At 40.8% G+C, this 23322-nt stretch overlaps 1 protein-coding gene across 2 annotated transcripts in view; it reads right to left on the minus strand.

The window, feature by feature from the left end:
- The window catches only part of CycE (cyclin E), a 32744-nt gene extending 25379 nt beyond the window's left edge, over nucleotides 1–7365 (minus strand). Inside the window, exons 1-2 of one of the 2 annotated variants that reach the window (XM_083139324.1) lie at nucleotides 7065–7365; nucleotides 2864–2924 (exon numbers count right to left, since the gene is read on the minus strand). In XM_083139324.1, the coding sequence (XP_082995450.1) occupies nucleotides 2864–2904 (41 nt within the window). In that variant the 5' untranslated portion in view covers nucleotides 2905–2924; nucleotides 7065–7365. Of the gene's footprint in view, nucleotides 1–2863; nucleotides 2928–7064 lie in introns of both variants that reach the window. The other variant, XM_083139323.1, reaches the window with a different exon arrangement.
- Nucleotides 7366–23322: the final 15957 nt, after the last annotated feature.

Below are 23322 nucleotides of genomic sequence, written 5' to 3' on the forward strand. Positions count from 1 at the left end.
GAAGTTTAATATCAGCTTTCAAGTAGCTCACCAAGCTGATACAAATAAAAACAAAATAATACTGGGGCTGATTAACTATATGGATAAAGTAAAAGAAAAGTTCCCCGTAAAAATAGCACATTTATGGAATGTGCGGGTAGGGTCCCACACATTCTCAATTTCTACCATTGATTTCACTGATTTGAGGCTGGGTGAGCCCAAAGCCACTTTATGCACGGGACAAGGCTGGATAATTTCCAACCTTAGACCACCCATCCAAGTGCCCCACGTGGCAGTAAGATCCCCTACTGCTAGACCACCTCACCCTATATACCTAGGTAGATACTTCAACTTGGATGCAACTGATAATCCGGATAGTACAAATTTGATGGATTTGTAGAAAATCTGTAGTAAAATATGAACATAACAAATTAAAGAATACGTGGATATCCCGTAAAACAGATAAATTATTAAAGTGTCTGGATAATGGATACATTTGAATATATCCAGACATTTTGGATAATCTGGACAATATAGAATATCCAAATATGGAGAAATAATATAATTCAGATTTGGCCATTCCAAGTTCAGACCCCACAGTAAATTGACGATCAGCACAATTAGTCTATCCAAGAATAGCACTAACCACTGGCTGCATGAGATCTCTAGTTTAGGACCTACATAAAGTAACTGTATGTGATAAATGTAATCTCAAATTACTCAGTCAAACTTGCAGTGAAGAGGCAAATCTTGTCTTTAGTTGAGAGTACTAATATTAACTGTGTTTAAACAAGTTCACTGTTCTCTACCAGGGTGGCCACTCTAGGAACATGATAAAATTCAAGTATAATTCCAGGTTTTCAAGACTAACTTTACAAAAATTCAAGTGTATACAAGAAGAGGTTTTCTCTAATACAACCTTATGAGTGATTCAAACTTATCCAAAAATTCTAATTCAATTCAATGAAATGGTATATATACATTTTAAAATAATTTAAGGTGTGGAAATTACATTTGCTATTTCACATACTCAGACTTAAAATACATCTACAAACACAAGTCTCAAATGTTACGGGATATATACTAATCTGCGAAAAATTTCATTGTATGAGAATTTCAAACTCAAATTACCTAATAAACTTCAAGATATCTTGCAATAATCTTCAGTCTGTCAGAAAGATTGTTCTGCAAAGGACACTAATAAAGTAAACTGACAGAGAATTATGTTCTATTTTCCATGCAGAGTTGTTCTTTTTTCTTTCTTCCTCGATAAAAATAAAAGCTAAACTGCAAAAACTTGCCTCAGGGCATTTATAAATATGTATAAATTTAATGGGATTTTAATTAATAAAAGTTGCAATTTTTCATGTCTACGGAGAAAAAGCCAAGCAGAATTCAAGGAGTCAATAATTCAAGCATAATTCCCAGAATTTCCAGTGAGTAGCCACCCTGTCTACCTTAATATGCATGTTTTCCCATACAATATGCAGCCTTTCATTTTATGGAACGACTTAAGATGACCGGACCCCTCTCCGATTTTCTTCATGTTTGGCATACTCACTAATTGAGGCCTGCTAATGACGAATCTGAAGTTAAAAGTTGTTGGAAATGTCTAGAAATTGCAAAATAAGCAAAAATAAGTCATTAGTTTTCGTAATGGAAACTGTCTATTTTCGTGAAATTTTGTTTCACAAGGATGTATATATATATTCCTGATACTACCACGACACCAAATTTTAACTATGTTTGCCTAACCTAACCAAACGTCAATGGTTCGTGGGGCTAGTGTCAATGGTTCACAATTATTTTGCAATTTCTAGACGTTTCCGACAAATTTTAACTTCAGATTCGTCATCAGCAGGCCTCAGTTAATAAGAAAAAAAATATGCACATATCTGCACCGAAGACAAGAATGGTTAGGTACACAAAATATATTTAGAAACCTCTCAGCAAAGAGGTAACCTAAACTACACTATGGAAAAATAATCCATCCATAGGTTCCTTCTATCATGCACTTCTCATTCTGTGACGCATGGCCAATGCATTAACTCCACAGCTGCCATTATCTTTCAAATAGCCATTTAATTTGCAAGTAGTCTTCAGACATTCCTGCAACAAAGAAATGTCGTAGATCCTACCAAGAATCAAGTCCAGGATAATCTGTTTTGGTTTATCTTCTCTTTACTATGCGCGTATGCCATTTTTGGCCAACTGCGAAAATGAGGATGAGTAATTATATGAAGAGACACCCGCAAAGAACACCAATACCCAGATTAAAATTCAAAACCCAGGAACCCTGGTGTCTTAGCACACTGCCTTAACCACTCTGCCACAGAGGCCAGCCAAATCCAGGAGAACCATTTGAGTGACACAGACAGGTACGCGACTCTCTCACAAATATGGAGGAAATCACAAGCTAAAATATTTAGCATGGATTATGAATGGTTCATTAGTAAATGAAAATCTGTTCTTGTGAAGCAAAGCATGCCTGTTACCTCAGCATGAAGCTGAACAGCACAAAGGCTTCACGGAAGTAAATATAGCACCCAATACAGCATTCCACAATAGCAGCTATAATTTTACATAATTAGGTTTGGGACAGAGCAATTTTCAACGTGTTCTTTCACTATTAGAGTGTACATACAAACAGTTTTTAACTAAAAAAAACGTGGTGAAAGTACTCTGAAATGGCACGTCCTTACTCATGCTGGACATACATTGGGATCAAATATCTGTTATTTGTCTTTTCCGTGTGCTGGAACCAATATTGTAGTATGTAAAACACTGAAATCTGTAATTTAAAAAAAATTAAATTCGCCAAGGGGCAAAGTGGATCCTGTCCATAATCATACATTAAGTTGAATCATGAAGACATTTAACTTACCTTATTCGTGGCATTGTAGCAGAAGAATCACCACAGCTCATTGCTTGACCATCCCCATTCACTACAAAACAAAAATAAAGCCCTTACAATCTCATTGCTATCACAACATTAAATTTTGTTAAAACATCCAAACATTAGAGAGTAGTTGGATTAAACAAACACATCACTTTAATTTGTACTCCCTGCACAAAATTGATAATTTCATGTGCAAGAAAAATAAACCATGTAGATCGTGACCAGCATAAAATTTCTACCAATACCAATAAAGTAACCATAAAATTGCAGAAGTTCCTTTAACACAAATGGTTCAATAATAATAACCCATGGCTCGACAGCCCACGAAGGGCCTTGACCTATCTCCCTTTCACAATTCTACCTAGAGGTGTGGAGGTCTTCAACCAGTAATGGGGTGACCTGGGGTCAGCACGTCGAACCCTCAGCCGTTGTAGAAGTTTTCCGAGAAAGGGTTACGCTACTCTCTCGTAGCTCCCCAATTTCCTCACGATGGTGGGTTGCCAGTCCTATACACAGGCCAAGAACCCATGCCGTCCCACAGTCAGAGCCCAAACCACAGCACCAGAGAGAACACTGGCACGGAGAACACGTATTTAATGAATGTATGTAACCAGGTGACTGCAATGGGTTTTTGAATGACAGAACAATTAATACATTGTATCTCTCATATTTTATGCAATTTGTATGTTGTCATAACATCACGATATCTCTGATTATGGAGATGCATGCCCTACAATAATTATTCAGTGCACACTGGAAACAAACAAAATGTTCCTCTAGTATATGTCCTATATACTCACATGGAAACAATAAATCAGCATATTAGTGTAACAAAAAAAGACATTTTCTAGAGTATATAAGATTTCGACAAAAGCACTTTCCTCTTTCCATTCTTACTGCCAGAAATGCCATACAAATGATACCAAATTCGCATACCAGCAAAAATTTTCCATTGAATCCTATCACATTCAAGTTAACATTTGTGATTATGAGGACAGTTTGAGAGCTACTTGATGACAGTGGTAGCTGTCTCCCCATGTGGAATTATTAATGGTATAATTTAACAATACAGGGAATTTCTCCAATTTGTTTGAAATTCGGATACTTACTAATTTGGGTCTCCTAATCACGAATCTGCACTTAAAATTTGGCGCTCACGTATAGAAATTCCTGAATGGCTAACCCCATGGACCATTGGCACTAGCCCCACGAACCATAGGCACATGGTTAGGTTAGGAAACATAGTTAAAAAAATTTAGGGTCGTAGTAATATCAGGAATATATATATATTTCGTTCTTTAAGTATTTGAAACGGAAAATCTTACGATAAATAATGAGCAATTGTGCATTGTCGGTTGCGATGACACCCTCTTATTTTGCAAGTTTGACACGTGAGCGCCAAATTTTAACTTCAGATTCGTGATTTGGAGCCCTAATTTAGTGAGTATGCCAAATTTCAAACAAAATGGAGAAATTCCTGGTATTGTAAAATCGCTCCTTATTAATATTATTGTTGTTATTATTTGTTTAAGTCTACTTTATGCACAGAAAGGCTAATCGGGACTGGACCTACAGTTTAAAGTGGGATCCAAACCACTGTGTCATGTGCATCGACCAGGTATTGAACCCGGTACCATCTTCTCATGTGGAGATGCTGGTCTCCCATTGACTGCTTCACCTGGGTGGCAGATAGGGAAATGCTCTTCAGATATGAAGGGTACAAGGGAAATAAAATACCTGGGTAGGCCAGAACCAGCACTGCTGCCTTGCAGGAAGTTGGTTGATTAATTGGTGTATTATACTTTGAGTTTCTGCCACGTTTTGGCTAATCACAAATATGAGGATGAGTGATTATATATAGAGTAGCAAAGAACATCCATGCCCAGGCCAGGTTTCAAACCTGGGACCCCTTGTGATGAAGCATGCCGTGCTATCCACTCTACCACGGAGTAGATGTGTCCACATAAAGGAAAGGTCAAATTGGTCTCACTGCAGAACATGGGCTGCTTTTTCCCTCTATATAGACAACAAAATTTATTTCCCCTGAAAGTACGTACCTTCTACTTCCATTTTCCGGTGTTCCTTTTACGATTACTATTATATTATTGCACGTAAAAAATGTTTTTCCTGCTACTAAAAGCAATGCATTTCTCCATTTGTTCGCGTCCATATTGTTTACGAACTCAAGTGTTGTGCGATAAGTGAGACCCTTCATTTCGCGGCATTCGAGTTGATTTGTTGCTCCGGATTCCACCCACAGACGCACAGTTTCTTTCATTATTTCAGATGAGGAATGCTTACAAGGTTAGGTTAGGCCTGTTAGGTTGGGTTCCAATAGCATAAATACAATGAAAAATGTTTTTCCTGCTACTAAAAAGCAATGCATTTCTCCATTCTTTCTTGTCCATAATGTTTACGCACAGTTTCTTTCATTATTTCTTCGAGGAATGCCTACAAGGTTAGGTAAACCTAGCTACCTAACAACATAGGCATTTTTAGCTTTCACTAGATTTGTGCAGGAATATGCCTTTTCCTTCGCTTCTACGATTTCAATACCGCCCAACCTGGACACGTTTTTTTGTTGTTGTTTTTTAAAGAAAAAATATTTTCCGCACCTTAAAACTTACTTTTCCCGATTACTAACTACAAAACGTTACCAAAAAATTATGAACCGCGTCCCTCCTAAGCAACCCATATTCTGCAGTCTTACCGTCAAATTGCCTGATATGAGTATCGAGCTGACAACCCAACCTTGCAAAACACTAATGAGAACCAAACAGCGAAAAGCTGTAGCTGCCGAACAAGACAAATGGTAGAATCTCTTTAGGAAAGCTAAGGACCATCCTGGTGTTTAGAGCCACTTGCCTTGCCTTGATCCTCTTAAGGTCTACTGCACCATGGGGTTTAGATTGATTGAGTTGGTGTTTTAAGTATGTGCCTCCACTGGGTATCGATCCCGGGACCACTTAATTACAAGGCGACGACACTACCACTGCACCATCGGGGTTTAAAAGGAATGATTTTGTTAAACTTATTTGCTGTACTTTATGTAGTACCAAATGTTCAGGCCTATGATTATGTCCCATCAATGGTTGCTTACAGGGATTACTGCACGAAAATGATCAATGATTTTTATTATTATTTATTTTTTTTTTTTACACAAGTACTCCTTAAACAAGGCTACCCAACTGAAGTGACCAAGGACAGGGACACCTACTTATAACCACTATTATGGATCCTGTGTAGGAAAGGGTTTATTTTTCAGAAATCAATTTGCAAGAATAGATAGTTACTGCAGTCTAGAATCAAAATTCACTCTTTAAAAAAGACGAATTGACTGCCAGTTTGTTTGGACTTAGTCAAGGTTATTCGGAAACTGAAGTTGAATGAACTTCAAACTACGTGTGGTCTAATCATAAGCACACATATACATGTGTATGTGTGCCTTGGGTAATTATATACAATTACAATTATACTGTGTAAAATGTGTATTGTGCTAATTCACATTTTTCTATGCGTACATGGACTCGCATGAATGCACCCAGTAACCTTGAAGGTACACTGACTCGTTCCGATTTCGAAACGTTAAGTTAAGGTTTCGAAATCCTTCACATATAACAGCACAAGTTGCTTTTACCACTATGCAAAATCATCGTAATTTACTCCTGCAAGCAATAGTTCACTGCCATAATACTTTTACATGCAACACAAGCATATGTAAAATGAGCGCCAAAAAGTCGCGCCCAAACTACATTTTACGTGGCAAAGTTAACAATTGTGAAGTAGTGAAGAAATTTGAATTGCTAAATACTCACATCCCTAACATTAATCTCTGATTTATGATTCCTGGTATGAAAAAGTAGAAGTTTAATACAAAAAGTGCATTAGAATACGAAAGATACACTGCAACATACAGCTTTCTATTCAATAGTTCGAGATCTACGGTTTAGCATAAAAACTAACAGAAAAGTGCAAATATAAAGACAAAGTAACTATTAAAATCTTCAAGAAATAAAAAAAATAATAATTTCACTTCCCAAGAAAGTAATTTTCTTCTGTGAAACCCCATATGGTCTATAATAACGAGTTCCGGTTATGCTTTGACAAAAGTCTTTTTTTCTCTGAAAACGTAAATGATTAATATGAAGAGAGGTTAAGCATATGAAACAAAATTTGATAAACATACCATATATTTACTAAATTGTTCCTGTTCCTCTAATCCACAGACGTGATAGCCTTCAAAAGCAAATGAATGAAATTCTCTTGCATCACCAATCCATAGCACTCTGGCGGGAAATTACGGACAGTAAGTTTCGAAAAAAACTCTTTAAAACGTTCATCTTCACTTAAAATGACTTCACAGAATTAAAAAGTAGCTTCTTTCATTCATAAAAACGTACCATTTACACTAAATTCTTCATAAACACACATTCATCACCGTGCAACTAATGCTAACCCATTCGCTCACTGCCGGCACTGTTACCCGTCTGATGTGGATTCGTCAGTTGCGAAGGCGCCATGTTTTGGAGGGGAAGAAGTTGAACAGAGAGGGGTGTCACGTCATTTCAGCTTCTGTGATTGGTCGAAAGTCTATCGCAGAGAAACTCGTCCTGCCCAGCTGTTTCTCAGCTGATTAGTGTCTGTATCAACAACATACCGGCGCGGGAACAACTTCTACTGGACGATGGTCTTCCAAGCGGTATAGCTGGAGAAAACGCGCCAGAATAATGTTGCATATGGTTGTATAGGTTCCCACCCCTGTATTCGAAACTGAAATGTCTTTTCACAAATATTTCCCGCCTAAATAAGATGTATTTTTCTAGTTTCACAGTAAAGTTACCTTCGCGGCTACACAAATCTTACAAGAATACAAACTGAAAAATGCTTCAACAACATAAATGGGACTACCACTTGGATTTAGCATTATCATGAATAAAACAGGATATCAAAAATATGTAATTTTACCTAGTATTGCAGAGATAAACCCCACATAAGAAAAGCCAACGTAGGCCAATATAAATCTCTTACTTGAGATTACAGTATTTACATGATGCACACATATTCTCATAGATTCGTCACGCAAAAAATACATTTTCGTCTTGTGGTTTATGAATTATAAATTGGCTCTTGGTAACCCAACTTTATCCTTAATGGGATAATACTTACAGGCGACATTTAAGTCCATCAGAAAAATAGAAATTGCCCTACCCCGACAGTTCCCGCATAAAACACCGTTCCGTTACATACCGGTACTTACGGACACGTCGAGGTACTTGGTATCCTTCGAGTTATGCTTCACGCCAATACCTTGCTCAAATCATCTATTCTTCTCCCTCGAAGAGTCCGCCAAGCTTGGGAGTTCGTTATAAATTTTGGCGGACGCGGGAAGCGATTCTTTGGTGTGGGGTCAATGACAAGCTTCTCACTTTCACCGAGGGGGGCAGGGATTTACAGTGAGGAGTCGAGCATTCTTGCCTTGTGATCTTGCACGTAGATATACCAATTTACAGCAATTTACAAAATAAAACACTGAACTGAACTTCAAGAATAAATTCACTGAAACTGAGGGCTACTTCACAGTCAGGTGACACACAAAAAAAAAGTTGGTACTTTATTCAACTTTAACCTTAAACATAAATTTTCATGTGATATTTAGGGATATAAGAAATGTGACTATAGGGATGTAATATTGTTTGTTTTTATTTCCACTTGATGCACAGACAGGATAATCGGAACTTGGTCTAGTTTAAAGAGAGATCCGAACCACTCCACTATGTACCAACAGCGGGTATCGAACCCGGGACCCCTTAATTAGAAAGCGAGGACTTTACCATTACTTCATCGGGGAAGGCCAAAGATGTAAAATAAAATTGATGTCAAAATAACAAAATCATATGCCCTTGTAACATGTGGAACAGTTCCTTTTTTCTAAAACTCGAAACCATTTCTGCTGAATTAGAAGAAAAAAAAGTGCAGTCTGCATATTATACGAAGTTGTACAGGAGCTTTCAGACCGAAGCGACAAGCGAAACACAATACATGTCGCTTGGGAAGGAGCCAGTCAACAGGAACGTTTCACACCGTATCACCATGACAGTCGCATTCAAGCGACACGTGTTGCCTTTCGCTTCGGTGTGAAATCTCCCTAAAGCAAAACATTCGCATGCGCAAACAGATCAGCGCACGGTATTGTGAGAAAACGACCCGAGTCCGAGCGACAAGTGCAGCTTGTCGTGTCGCTTCGGTTCGAAGGGTTGCATATATTACTGAGGTACTAGTTTATGGATTATTCCTAACGTTGCAGTCAGGCCCGTAGCTAGAATTGATCTCCGGGGGGGTTGTAAACAAAGTACAATTTTAAAAAGTTTAAGAGTATTAAATGAAGGTAAATTGAATTGAATTGACTTTAGCGAGTTTCAGCTGTTGCTGGTCTACCACCTAATCCCAAAAAGTAAATTCAAGATTACAAAGAAATTGAACAAGAGAGTACAATAAAATACAAAAGGAATAAAATCCCATACAATAGAACAGATTAAAATTAAAATAAAATTCAATATTACAAAGAAATTATATGTGGGGGTGGGGATTAATGAGTTATAAAAAATTTAGAAATATCGTACAAATACTACATTTATCTATATCTTTTAAAACATCGATTTTTGAAGTGTTGACTGCTACAATATTCAATCATAGTGCCTACAGTACATTCCACACCCGACCGAAGCAATGAAACTCTCCTTCGTTCCGAAAACTTGGGAGCTGTTAACCTTTGACACAGATGCGGAGGGAATTTGCATGATGACTTTAAAGTCGCAGATTGCAACAGGGACAACGAAGGTACAGATAAAGGAGCTCCTCTGTGAAAGAACTTTCTACAGTCTAGAGAAGAGAATCTTCTAAATACTTGCCGCTACTTACACTTCTGCGAATAAATGTATTAGCTGTTGTTCATGTTCTGTGAATTTATCCTTCACCGAAGTTGTGAGCAAAATAATATCTGTTGTCTACATTTTCACACTTCACTGCAAACAAATTACACAAAATAGTTTTGCCTAATATCAAGGGGGCTGATGGCAGTTCCAGGGGGGGCTCAGCCTGGCTACGGCCGTGCATCATTTCTCATATCTACGTCATGGGTCCCGGATTCGAATCCCGGGCTGGGCATCGGTGTTCCTTGTGTGTGTCCATTCATGAATTTCATCACTCATCGTCACGAATCACGATCAGACAAAACTGGCATAAAAGCGAGGTAAATTAATTATGCGTATATTCCTCACTTCATCATCAATTCTCAGTCGCGATTAGCCTAAGAATTGTAAAAATGACGTTTAAAATACCGTTCTCTTTCACAGAAGCCATAACGCTATTATGATGAGATCGTTGCGCCTAATGCCCTAATCCCGTCTCACTTCAACGTGTCCCAAATTCGCGGATTCCACTGCACTACGTCACCCCCCCCCTCCCCGTCTCCACTCCACCCCCTGGTTTCGTACCGTTTGGTTCGACCTTACAGGTGCCTCAAAGTAAATACCAGAAATCCATTCTTGCAAGCAACCTTCAGGAATGTCCTTGAAATTGAGGTGCTTTGCCCGCCGGAACTGGCGATCCTCATTTTTTGATTTTTTGGCTGGAGGACATGTTGTGGTTCTCCCGCGCTTCTTCGGATTCTGTTGGTAACAATTAAAATGACTTTCTTACAGAGTAGCCAAGGACGTATTTAGAGGGGGGTACAGTGGGTCCAGACCCCCCCCCCCCGAAACAACAGTTACCAACTACTGAAATTAAAAACGAAAACATACTTCTTTAACATTTGTTGCATAATCAAGGTTTATTTGGGGTTAAAGGGGTGGCCATTTCTCAAGACACCAAAATGTGGTGTTTTTCAGTGTTTTCATGTCGTTCTTTCTTCCTTGCCTCGAATAATCCCACTGAAAATTTCAAACCAGTCAAGTAATAATCGGCCATTTCCTGATCATATGCAAAATAATAATATGAAAATATCTTTCTCCTTTATTAATTAAAAAAAATCCCCAAGTTGGGCGAGCTGACTATATTTCATGTCCGTGTAAATTTTTAAAAGAAAAAAAAATTCCAGTTCATGTTTATGTAAATATTTTATTATTATCTATTATTAACTGTAATACAGCGTGTCATTTCACGAGTCGTTAATATAGTCGTTGTAGCTTTCAGAGGCAAAAAAAGACAACAGTAACAAGGACGTATTTATAGGGGGGCCAGGGGGTCCAGAGTCTCCCCCCAAGACTTACTAAGTACACAAATTAAATCATGAAAATGAAATAATAAAATAACTAAAATTAAATAATGAAAATATACTTATTGTTTAATCGAGGGTTATTCATTCCCGCCAAACTTATTGGAAGGCAAGGATTATATTGTGATCATACGACTCTGAATGACTACCAAACAAGATTTATGAAAGATTTATTACTACTTATAACGTAACATTCATAAAATATCACCAGTAACTTTACTTTTTGTCAACTGGATCCAACATTATTTTCAATATTCAATTCTTTACTTATTTGACATTATAATTTCTTTGCCAGACCAGTTATTGTTGCTGTTTTTTTTACAAAATTTGCCGATCCTAACTACACGTAAGCTAGATAATGAATACGTGCTGCTATATCGTCCTTTTACCCATTCATGTAATAAAATATAATATTAATTTTAATATTTTAATTAATACTATTTTATTACATTATAATTATTTTAGTTTAAACAGTGTAAATAATAATAATAATATTTTGAGACACTTGATTCTAAGCCCCCCCCCCCCCGTTTCGTGAAAATTTCACTTTCGAGCCCTGAGTATAATCGTCTATAGGATTTGTGTCCTGTCTATATGTGTTCGTGATTGTCCCTACATCTTAATCTTTTGTCTTTAATCCAAAATATAAGGTTACGATCATTCATTTAACTTAAGATTATTATTTTGCGTTATTTTTCTGTCACTATTAGCCAGTGGCGGTGAATATGGGGGGCGAGGGGGGGCGTTGCCCCCCACTTTTCGCCACTTTTGCCCCCGCACTATGCTAAACCTTATTTACAAAGGGAAATAATACTGTATTTGCCCCCCCCCCCCGTTTTGGCACCTTGCCCCCCCGGTTTTGGAACCCAATCGCCGCCACTGCTGTTAGCTTATCGTGGCGATTACGATGAATGATGATGATGATAATGATGATGATGGGTGGCCAACTCTCTTTTACTTCCTGGGAACTTCTGAATTAGAGCTAATTTGTTGGATCTTCCGGGCTCCCGTATTGACCTGCTATTTCTCTGGTGTGTTCCAGAAATTTAAATTATAGATTATTCACGCCAAATATATTTCGGTATAAGACGAATTCGTCGACTGCAAGATCTTTGCACACGAAGAAAGACGTATACTTATTTTTGAAGTGGACGAATACATATAAGTTAGCACTAGAAACATGAAATTTTGTAAATGTTAGTTCTACATTGTGACCTCTCTATTATGTACAGTGTAGAATAGTTGTTTTGTTCAATATTATCCATACCATGAACATCTGCTCAAGTCACGCCGAGCAGTTACAAATACGCAAAATTTGTTGACTATATCTCCCTTAAATTCATGGACGAAAGCTGGTCACCTTAGTTGATATTAAAGTGGAACAAATAAAGACACATGAACAGGATACATAACACAAATCCTACCATTGAATTATACTGGCTGTGGTTCAAGATGCCTGAGCCTCGTTAGCCTGTTACTTTGTGAAGTACTACCAAAGAATGTGGTACTCCTACCAATACTATGAATGTTCAAAGGTACAACTGTAATGCAATCAAGCTGGAGAGACATAAATACATGTATATTCGCCTTCCCCCACAAAATCGGAATAGATGTCAATGCATAGCAGTGTGTTATTGAGTTTTACGTCCACTTAGGCTAATCACTGTGCAAGGTGCCTCGATCGGGTATCGAACTCGTGCCCCTTGGTTACAAGACAATGACATTACCACTACGCCATCGGGAAAGCACACTGTTAGTTATTCATAGAGACATGCATGTTTCGTTTTTGACGAAAACACGAAATGTCAAATAACGCACTTTAATGTTCATTTTTGATGTTTCTGAAAGTGTGAGATGCATATTCCTACACTCTTTTGATTGATTGATTGATTGATTGATTGATTGATTGATATGCTTTATTTTACTTCGCTTCTTGTGCCACTTTTGGCTAATTTGAGATGAGTGAAGATAAAATTGATGGACACTCACAAACATTCATGCCCAGGCCAGGATTCGAACTCGAAACCCCTAGCGTCGTAGCGCGATGTGATAACTACTTTTTTTTAATATTTTAAAAACGGATACCCCTATTCGGTGGTATCCCCCGTCATTCACACTTTTTGTCAACATTCATACATATCAGGGTATTTTTTCTCTTAATTCTCGGTTTTCACATTTACGGACAACACAAACATCCATGTCCTATCCGGGACTCGAACCCGGGTCCCCTGACTTCGTAGAGCGCTATGCTAACCACTCCTCCCATCGGGGAGGCGCTACGAAATGATGCGAAATGAACTCCAAAATGCGAAATTGACTCTTAAACACGAAATTTAGAGTTTATTTATGGACGCAACACTTTCTGAAGTTTGAATTGCTTCTTTATTTACCAAAAAATATGTACCTCTAGTTATTCAACATCGATGTTATTATAAGTGAAGTAGTTAGTCAGACAAGAGTCACACGTCAGCAAACTAACATTCTTTCCTCATCCAAGATAAGCGGCTGTTGTTGCTTACACTTATCTACAAGATACCAATAGAAGTAAGCAACAATCGGGCTCGTCGGCACAGATCGATCAAGTCAGTTGAGTGCCTGACATAGTGGACTAGGAATGTAGTTGCCTTGTAATCAATGGGTCTCTAGTTCGAATGACGTTGGGGTCAAGCGCGACGCTCTGGCGTAAAACTGTAGGCCCAGTCTCAATTAGGTTCTACACATGAAGCCGGTTTGAAAATAACTGATGAACTTTGGTCTTGCATCAGCAACGAATTTGTTTTCTTTCTGTTTTGGGGCCGGCAGAGTGGTTATTACAACGTGCTACGACGTCAAGAGCCCCGGGTTCAAATCCCGGCCTGGGCATGATTGGTGTTCTTTGTGAATGTTGCTTCACCAATTTCATATCATCATTCATCCTCATCTTCGTGCTTAGCCAAAAGTGGGAGACAAGCGAAGCGAAGTAAATCCATCAATATTTCTGATCTGGTTATTTTACGTCGCTTTTCTACTTGTAGCCTATAGTACTAATCGCGGCGATGAAGATGAATGAAGAACAGATGAAACGGATGATGGACATCGACGGGATATCTGGCCTTGTAGTGCGTTGTAGTTATGAATTTCAAGAACTTCACTGAAATCCGTTTACCATCTTCGTAACATACACACACAAGGAGTAATGCTTTGATTGATTGGTTGATTTGGTTAATTTTATTTCGATTTCCTTCCACTTTCGGCTAATCGCGAACACGAGGATAAGTGGTGATACGAAATTGATGAAGAGACGCTCACAAAGAGCACCAATGCCCAATCAGGGATTCGAACTCGGGACCCCTGGTGATCTGTGACGAGAGTGAATGATCCGTGGACGAATCGGGGTGGAGGGACGACCAGCCTGCCAAAGTGCTTCTAAATGTAACATAAAACATAACAGTATATGTTGAGTTGTTGGACTTCTAAGTACTGTTTTTAATGTTTATTTTGCTTGCATTTCTACACAATTTTATTCCCTGTTTTTATGTTAACCCTCGCCTGGTAACAAATTTGACACCTTCCGTTGGTTTACTCGTCACCGAAGAGGTTTCGTACACAATTTAAATATAATAATACATGCCATAGTAATACATAATAAGCAGTGACGTGCCCAGGATTTTCATAAGGGAGGGGTTACATGTACTCTTTTTAGTAATCAGTCCTCATTTTGCCATATTTTCTTGACTTTGATGTTTCTTTTTTTTAGGAATTCTGGGCCAATGGGGGGAGATATGACTCCCACCAACCGCCCCTTGGGCACGCCACTGATAATAAGTATTAATACTATATGGTACCGCACCGTGACCATAGGCGTTAGGCTTTGGGCTCCGGCTACGCGACGCGCGCAGATTCGAGACTCCTGGGGCAAGTGTAACAACTGTTCTCCTCAGATTTCGGCCTATGTATGGGACCAGTAGCGCCACCCACCATCGTGAGGAAATTGGGAAGCTACGAATGAGTACCGTAACCCGGTGATGGAAACCTACAACGACTGGAGGTTCGTCGTGCCACTCGGGCAAAACAGCGACAGCTAAAAATCGGGCGAGTCGGTAGCTCTGTTGGTGGCGAAATGGTACGGCATGTCAAGAGGCTCGGGTTCGACTCCTGGTCGGGCCTACAATTTCCACAAAATAAAACATAACAAAGAATTCAAATTTCTGGGCACGCTACTGATTTCTAGGCATATCTATGAGGTAACTTAGAAACAGACGCCTGTGGAGGTTTGTATCTTCCAAGCTCGGCCAGAAAGATCGAGAATGCAATTTCAATGAGAATGGATCGAACCCAGGTTACAATGCTTCTCTTCTCATGCTTTGGTTGGTTCGAAAGAGGCTTCGTGGGAACTTTGCGAAGCAGGTGCTGGGTCGAAACTCCAGGGAAAAAGAGAGCAGACGGAAGCCAAGAAAACTTGGGGGAAGGGGATTGAAGGGGGGAACGTATAGGCTCCTGACTAGGGGGACGTTGCAGTTCTACAAGTCCAAGTAGCCGGATCAGAACCGAGCGCTGTTGGGTGGGTTGAAATTTTCCATTCTCCCCCCAAAGGCATACACGCTGTACGGCCTGAAGAATAAGGACCCGGTCATCCCTTTTGTTCGATCCGATGCCTCAAGGGGGGGATAATACTGATACATACATACACACACACTCGCGCGCAGGTTTCAGGTGCTGGATCTGCTTCCTGGTAGCGAAGAGTTCAGCGCTCGCATAGACTTGCAAATGCGAGAATGCCAGATGCCGAAGACTTGGCGAATAAAAACCTGAACCACATCGTTCTAGTTGTTGGCGGGGAAAGACTAGAAGGACGCATGAAAAATCGGCGCTGTGTCTGCGACATCCCCTTGCCAAAGACACGAGATGTCTTGGGCGTCGCCAAAAAAAAATGTAGAGGGGGGGTTAGACCATTGATAAAACTTGATTAGTATTATTAATCGCGAATATTTTGTTATTTTGCAATAATAACAATTGTAGACTTGCTTTGTCTATTAATGCATCCTGAATTGCACGTTGCAGACTAGCGAGGCTATGTTGTCTGGACTCACAGCCAGTATAATCTTATGTGGGGCTCGTGTTGTCCCTATATGTTTGTGATTGTCCCTTCATGCATCTTATCATCATTCATCCTCATCTTCGCGATTAGCCAAAGGGGCAGACAAGAAAGTAAAATTAACTAAATCAATCAATCAGTCCTTGTGACAGCAAAAATTCTTCATCACAAGTATAATTTCTTGACTTTTTACTGACTTCTTGATCTACTTAGGTCTCCCCGATGGCGCAATGGCAGCGTCGTCGCCTTGTAATCAAGGGGTCCCGGGTTCGGTGCCCGGTGGAGGAGCATTAGTGGTTCGGATCCCACTTTAAGCTGTAGGTCCAGTCCGAATTAGCTTTACTGTGTTTAAAGTGGACTTAAAATACCAAATCAATCAATTAATTCTTGATCTACTTGTTGATTTCTTTACTTTTTCTTGATTTTCATGACTGGTAGACACCCTACTAAACAATGAATTACTTTTTATGATATGAGAGCAAATAACAGCATATCAGGGCCTCCCCGATGGCGCAGTGGTAGCGTCGTCGCCTTGTAATTAGTGTTGCCCACGAGACGAGACGAGACGAGACTTTGGTCTGTCTCGTCTCGTCTCGTGTCTCGTCTCGAAAATATTCGTTTGTCCCGTTGTAACGTATTGTTGAGATGTCCGAAAAGAATTACGAAAAGAACTATAAATACCCCTCCTGAAAGTGGACTATGTCTCGCGGGAAACAGCAGTGTCAGTTGCTTTTGGCGTTACACCGTCTCGTGTCTCGTCTCGAAGGGTTCTGTCTCGTCTCGTCCCGTCTCGTTTTGTCTCGTCTCGTCTCGTAAAAGTAATGCAGGATATTATGCCAACAAAAGTTATAACTGGGAGACATCACAAAATATTATTCTCGAAAATGGGTTAATCCTGTAATCACTTTGCTCACTGTAGCTATAGTGAGAATAAATATGATTCCTTAATCATAAGAACATGAGTATATCAAATAAAGTTTGTTGATTATATCAATAGCTAGATAATGTATAGAATCTGCCTTGCTTTTCTAGCCCCCATCCACTCTTTATCCATCGTACACGCAGGGAGCTTTCAGACGGAAGGAACACGCGACAGGAGACAAGCCACACGGGGGTTTACACTGAAGTGACAAGCGACAGGATCCCCTTCCGTTCCGTCTATGATAAAAGTATTCACCGTATGGGCAGTACCAACAGATCGAGGCGATTCTACGCTCGATATTAAGAAAACGACCCAATTTGAGCGACAAGAGACACGTGGTACTTCGGTTCGGAAGGTTACGTTTACTGAGGGTTTGTATCTAAGCGAAACATGTTGCTTGTCGCTTCTCTCCTGTGGCTTGTTCAATGTGACTAGCGACACAGAAGTATCACACTGAAGCAACGAACGACAGGGACAATTCAGTTTATAAGCAAGCATGCATCACGCATGCGCGGATAACAATCCTCGCGACTATACACGACGGTATCCAGAAAACGGCGTAAGCAGAACAACAAGCAAGCGATAAGCGAGACGTGCAGCTTCGGTTCGAAGAATTTTCTGTGAGGAAGATTTCTTAACACCAAAGTTACAGGCGACAAGCGACACGAGTCGCTTGGAAGTGAACTTTCAGTAGTCAATGCAACCTTTCGAACAGAAGACACACGAAAAGCTGCACGTGTCTCTTGTTGCTTCGGTCCCTTGTTCACGGATGCGGGGTGAAGACTGTAGACAATTTTGTCGGTTGGGTGTGAATTATACGTGTCGCTTGTCGCTTCGGTGTGAAATTTCCACAAGATAGCTTTCAGGTTGAAGCGACAGGCGACAAGCGACACAGGGTTTTCGCACCAAAGCAACAAGCGAAACGCTCCTTTAGGGAGATTTCAGACCGGAGCGACAAGCGACACGCGACTTTTGGAACAAGCCAATCAACAGCAACGTTTCACAGCGTAGGAGCATGGCAGGCCGCACAAACCTGCGTTCGATTGGTGAAATCCTGAAGCGACACGTGTTACGGGTCGCGTGTCGCTTCGATGTGTAATCTCCCTTAGTCTATAAGCAAGCTTTCACTGTGAATTCACTACCAACAGACAGAGGCGACACAATGCACGCAATTAAAAAACGGCCCAGTCCGAATGACACGCAAGCGACAAAGAAACACGTGCCGCTTGCCGGTCTAGTCGCTGCCGTTCATTTCCAAGCGACAGTTGTTGCTGTCGCATGTCACTTATTACTCCTATGATTTCAGGCAATATTATGTTCGTTACGTCAAAGCAGAGTATCTAATTGCACTAGCTTTTTACTAGGTTTTTAGAGCCGCGGTGGTGTAATCGTTAGGGCGTCTGACTGCCAGGCGAGAGACCCGGGTTTGATTCCCGGAGTGGGTGAATAAAGGTCGGAATTATTCCGAATTGTCCCCTCATAAAGCAGCTCCGGGGCTCAACAGCCTCATATCAATGGGTGCATGGGGGCAATCCTGGAGGGCAAAAGCGGCCGGAGTGTGATGCTGATCACTTCGCCTCCAAAATGACCTTTCCCCCACATCCCGTAAATGTGCCTTCATGGCCCTGTGTTATATGAACTTGGAACTTTACCTTTACCTAGGTTTTTAGTGCGAAATCTTTGGAGTTTGCAACCAGCACTCGAGGCTGATGTGGATTTTGAGAAGAGGGTCGCAAATGAAAGAAGGGTCTGTTTGGGCGAGAAATTTTATGACGATTGTCAGCAGTATGGCTGGAACAGGGCCGTAGTAAACAATGGCAGTGACTACCTACGGATCGTTTTGCTCAAGGATGAATGGAAGAGAGCTCCTGGGGTAGCAGATAGTCAATAGAAAGATACAGGGATTTTGCAAGTTAAGATAGCTGGGACGCGAGGCTAACGTCTCGGCAAATTCGTTACGGACAACGTGTAACAAATTAGGATTTTTCGAGGGGGAATCTTACAGATCTTTATTCATGTAATAGAAGCTGTTTTGGGTTTCCAAAGAAAATGCTTTATTCCGAATAAATAAATATTTGCAATTGATTAGTTATTTTGTTTATATTTTTTCGAGACTTTCGAGACGAGACGAGACTTTTCAGGAGCCGTCTCGTCCCGTCTCGTGTCTCGTCTCGTTTTCGAGATGAGACACGAGACGATTGTTGATTTAGTTTATTTTACTTCGCGTTTTTGTGCCTCTTGGCTAATTTGCGAAGATGGGGATGAGTGATGAAATGATGAAATTGATGAATGGACATTCACAAACAACCAAGCCCGACTGGGATTCGAACCCGGGACCCTTGCCGTCGCAGCGCGATGTGCTAACCACTCGGCCACAGGATCGGGCGAGACACGAGACGAGACGGGACATGTCTCGTCTCGTGGGCAACACTACTTGTAATCAAGGGGTCTCCGGTTCGATTCCCGGTGGAGGCACATAGTAGCTCGGATCCCACTTTAAACTGTAGGTCTAATCCCGATTAGCCTTACTGTGCATAAAGCGGACTTAAAACGCCAACTCAATCAACAGCATAGCAACAAACCCAAGATTTTCCAGAAATTATCGCAACAGGAAATGTAAATTTGAGAAATCTGGACGTGGTGGAGAAGCTCTGTCGAAGCCCTTCAAGATAGAGAGAGCAAGCATTCCCGAAGTGTTGCTGGAGGTCATTTGAAGGTGCCTGTATGTCCTCGAACGTCACGAGTATAGATAGACTGGCTGAGTACATCAACGGAATTCCAAATATCATCAAATACATATTTTATTATGATTAGCCAAATTACTCCTGAAATCCTGCTGCTGCACAGCTTTCACGCTAATCTCCACAGAAACAAATTCATCCCCGTAGGATTGTGGTGGGGGTGTATGGGGAAGGAGTGACCTTAGCGAAGCCACCCCAAATGTCAACATTGCTTTCACGTAGCACAGGGACTCAACTGCACTGTTGCAGAATCAGTGACTTATCTACACACACCAAACACCTCCCAAAATTTCCTCAACACCAGAGTTGTTAAAGGTCCAGGAATTCCGGTCCAGGAGAGAAAATCAGCACGCGTAAATGGGTTCTGAACCGTAAAGACCCTTTTTTATCTGTAAAGTATTTCAATTCGGTCCAGCAACCTTCTTTCCGGCCGGTCCAAGTTCCGTATTGAAATGAAACAATACGCAACTTGGACCGAATTTAAATTGTGCGAGAAAAAAGGTTTCGGTCCTGTTGCGTAACTCAATAGAACCCATTATAATTTACACGTTCCTGGACCTTAAAAAACCGTGCTCAACACCCCTGAAATTATTCACAAATGCCCAATTTATGGTAATTTTGGCTATAAATGTACCCCTTTGCACCCTCCTAAACACAAAATACACACAATGCTGTTCCCCTCGCACGTGTTCATTGGGCGAACCCTCTCGAGTCAATACTTGCACAGAGACTTGCTTTCGTTCGCTCCCTTCGGAAATTTCCTGGGCAGAGTGTACTGGGATATTCTGAAAACAGCCTTTGTGGGTCAATTAAGTCTTTTACAGGTCGAGAGACAAGCAATCTTTCTTCGACAATTCCTGAAACTTCCTAGATACAAAGTTCAGTCCACTATGTGTCCACTAATCAGAATTGAACCCCATTTAACCCAACCACTGCGCGGTGTGCCTACTCCGGTTGATTACAAGGCGACGGCGTGTCGATTCCTGCATGTGGTTAAACCACCGAACCGTAAAGTTGCAATGGGCTCAGGCAGACGCGTGCTCAGTATTATCCCGTCCGGCGCCTACCAACCATACTTCTTTGTTTAGGTGCATGTGACGGAAATAGCCCCCATCACATTCACCCCCTTTTTCCACTGAATACACTACTAACGTCGAGCTACTCCGATTACGGCTTCACACACAGGTAATTTACGTTAAGAACTGTTGGATACACTTTACACATGTACTTGAATAAATAAAGCTGAGCATACTGATTAATTTCATCGTTAGAAAAAAATTCCTACAACCAGATGAAGCCAGTCAGAAGATAATCCTAAACGCTCGGCCATGAAAATAGGCGGTTGGGCAGAATTGCGCTGATGCCACATAAAACCTGGTATCCACTTGTTGCAAACCAGCGTATCGTATCCCCGTTCCGTATTATCCACCCTGTAGCATGATTGATACTGGAGTGCGATACGGTTCACAGTCTGGTCTCAAATGACAATGAGTACACCGCAGCAAGTGGCACCAGCAGCATATAGTTTCATTAATTACGTTTTACCGAGAAAGAAAAAAAACGCAAATCACCACGTTGGTGGATGACAAACATGTACGCGAACCGTGAACTGTATAGTGGAAGCATCTTATTGGCAGACTTGCGGTTCCCGCAGATCAGCGGATTATACAAAAACGTTACTTTATATCAATAAATGCAATAGTATTTTCCTTATTCCACTCCATAATAAAGATAATAAAGAAAACAAATTGGCAATGGGACATACTGTCATTCACAGAGCTCACTACACACTGAAGGATGATGCAACGAGGCAACGGAACACGCGCATGCCCTTCCACACTGCCCCTCCTCCGCGTATCGTATCCTTCCTTTGATGTGACGGGGGAAAACCGCCAAATGAGCGATCGGGTCCGTTGCGTATCTTTTCTCACATGTTGAAACGGAGCGTTGCAAGTTTTTACGAATAAATTGATACGGAACGGGGATACGTTACGCTAGTTTGCAACAAGTGGCAAAAGTCGCTGGTTCCCGCGCACTGTGTGGCAAAGTCGACCGGGCTGCGTTGCCTACTTCGAGCGTCAGACCGACCTCTCTCCGGGACACGTTTGTGTCATCCCTGACCTTTCGAGCAAATACTGTCAGTTTCTATCACGAGGATTTCAAAGACCAACTCTCCAACGAGATCTTTCATTCCCTGACACACGGCGTTGTGCTCCGACGTGGCAACAGCGCAAACTTTGCCACCCGCCTAATTTCATAGCCGTGCGTTTAGGCGCCAGAACTGATTGATTGATTACAATAGGTTATTTTACGTCGCTTTTTTCTGACACTTGTGGCTAATCGCTTAGTTTATTTTATTTCGTTTTTCTGCGAACGAAAACAAGTCTCTGCGCGCAGAGAGGGCTCGACTAATGAACGCGTGAGAAAGGAAGCGATTGCATGAAGGTGAAAAATCGTCTGCAGTCAGGGCCGGCTCTACCGTACATGCAACACGTGCATTTGCACGGGGCGGCAAGCTCAAGGGGGCGGCGGAATATATAAAAAATGGAAGCTGCATTATTTGAGGCAGTTTGGTCTTCTTGGGGCGGAGAAAAATCAAATTAAATCCATTTGCATATGCAGTATAAAGCAGAAACGGATAAGAAAAGGAAAGAGTGACTGCGAAAGAAAGCGGTGACGAAAGTTTATAATAGTTGTCCTCTTACAAAGCACCTATTATTGTTTTGTCTGTGAAAATGGTAAGCAACGTCTACTGTGCGTGTGCGGTGCCGAGTTAGAACGCTATCTATTGTTTGATCGCACGCAAGTCCTCCAGTCCTCCGCCCCCGCCCCCTGTTGTCGAGTTTGAGTTAAACGGACGTGTCGCATTCGGTAGTCGGAAATAGAGTTGAATTGTTCTTTGCGTGTTGATCGCGAAAGGTGGTGATGATAGGTATTGCCGAATCGCGCAAGACGCAATAGTAAGTACGAATATCCGCTGTTTTTGTCGTTGCTGGTTGCACCTCATTTACGATCTTGATGGTATAATGATAGTGCAGTTAGTGTATGTCGTGTGTGAGAACGCGCGCGCGCTTGAGTGTGACTAATGTATTGAGAGACTCGTGTATTTGTACTATCTTAATGATAAACAATGGTAAACAACTGGTTTGTCAAGTTGTTGTAAGAGATTCAAAAATTATTTGTTGCATTTGTAATTATAAACTAAAGTATGTCTGATAAAAGGAAAAAAAACTCTCGGGTGCAGAATATCGTAAACGCAAACGAGAAAAAGAGCGCAATGTAGAAAAACAAAGTGGAGCTTTGCACAAATTTCTGAAATTTATTCGCGACTTTGCAAATAGAAAAGCTACAAAAGTTCATTTGTAAGCTCTTCAACTTAAGGGGTGAAAATGTACAAAGTGAATAGTATAATCATGAAGAAATCGTGCTTTACGA

The sequence above is a fragment of the Lepisma saccharinum genome, chromosome 17, assembly GCF_977018435.1.
Source record: "Lepisma saccharinum chromosome 17, izLepSacc3.1, whole genome shotgun sequence".
Classification (NCBI taxonomy): domain Eukaryota; kingdom Metazoa; phylum Arthropoda; class Insecta; order Zygentoma; family Lepismatidae; genus Lepisma; species Lepisma saccharinum.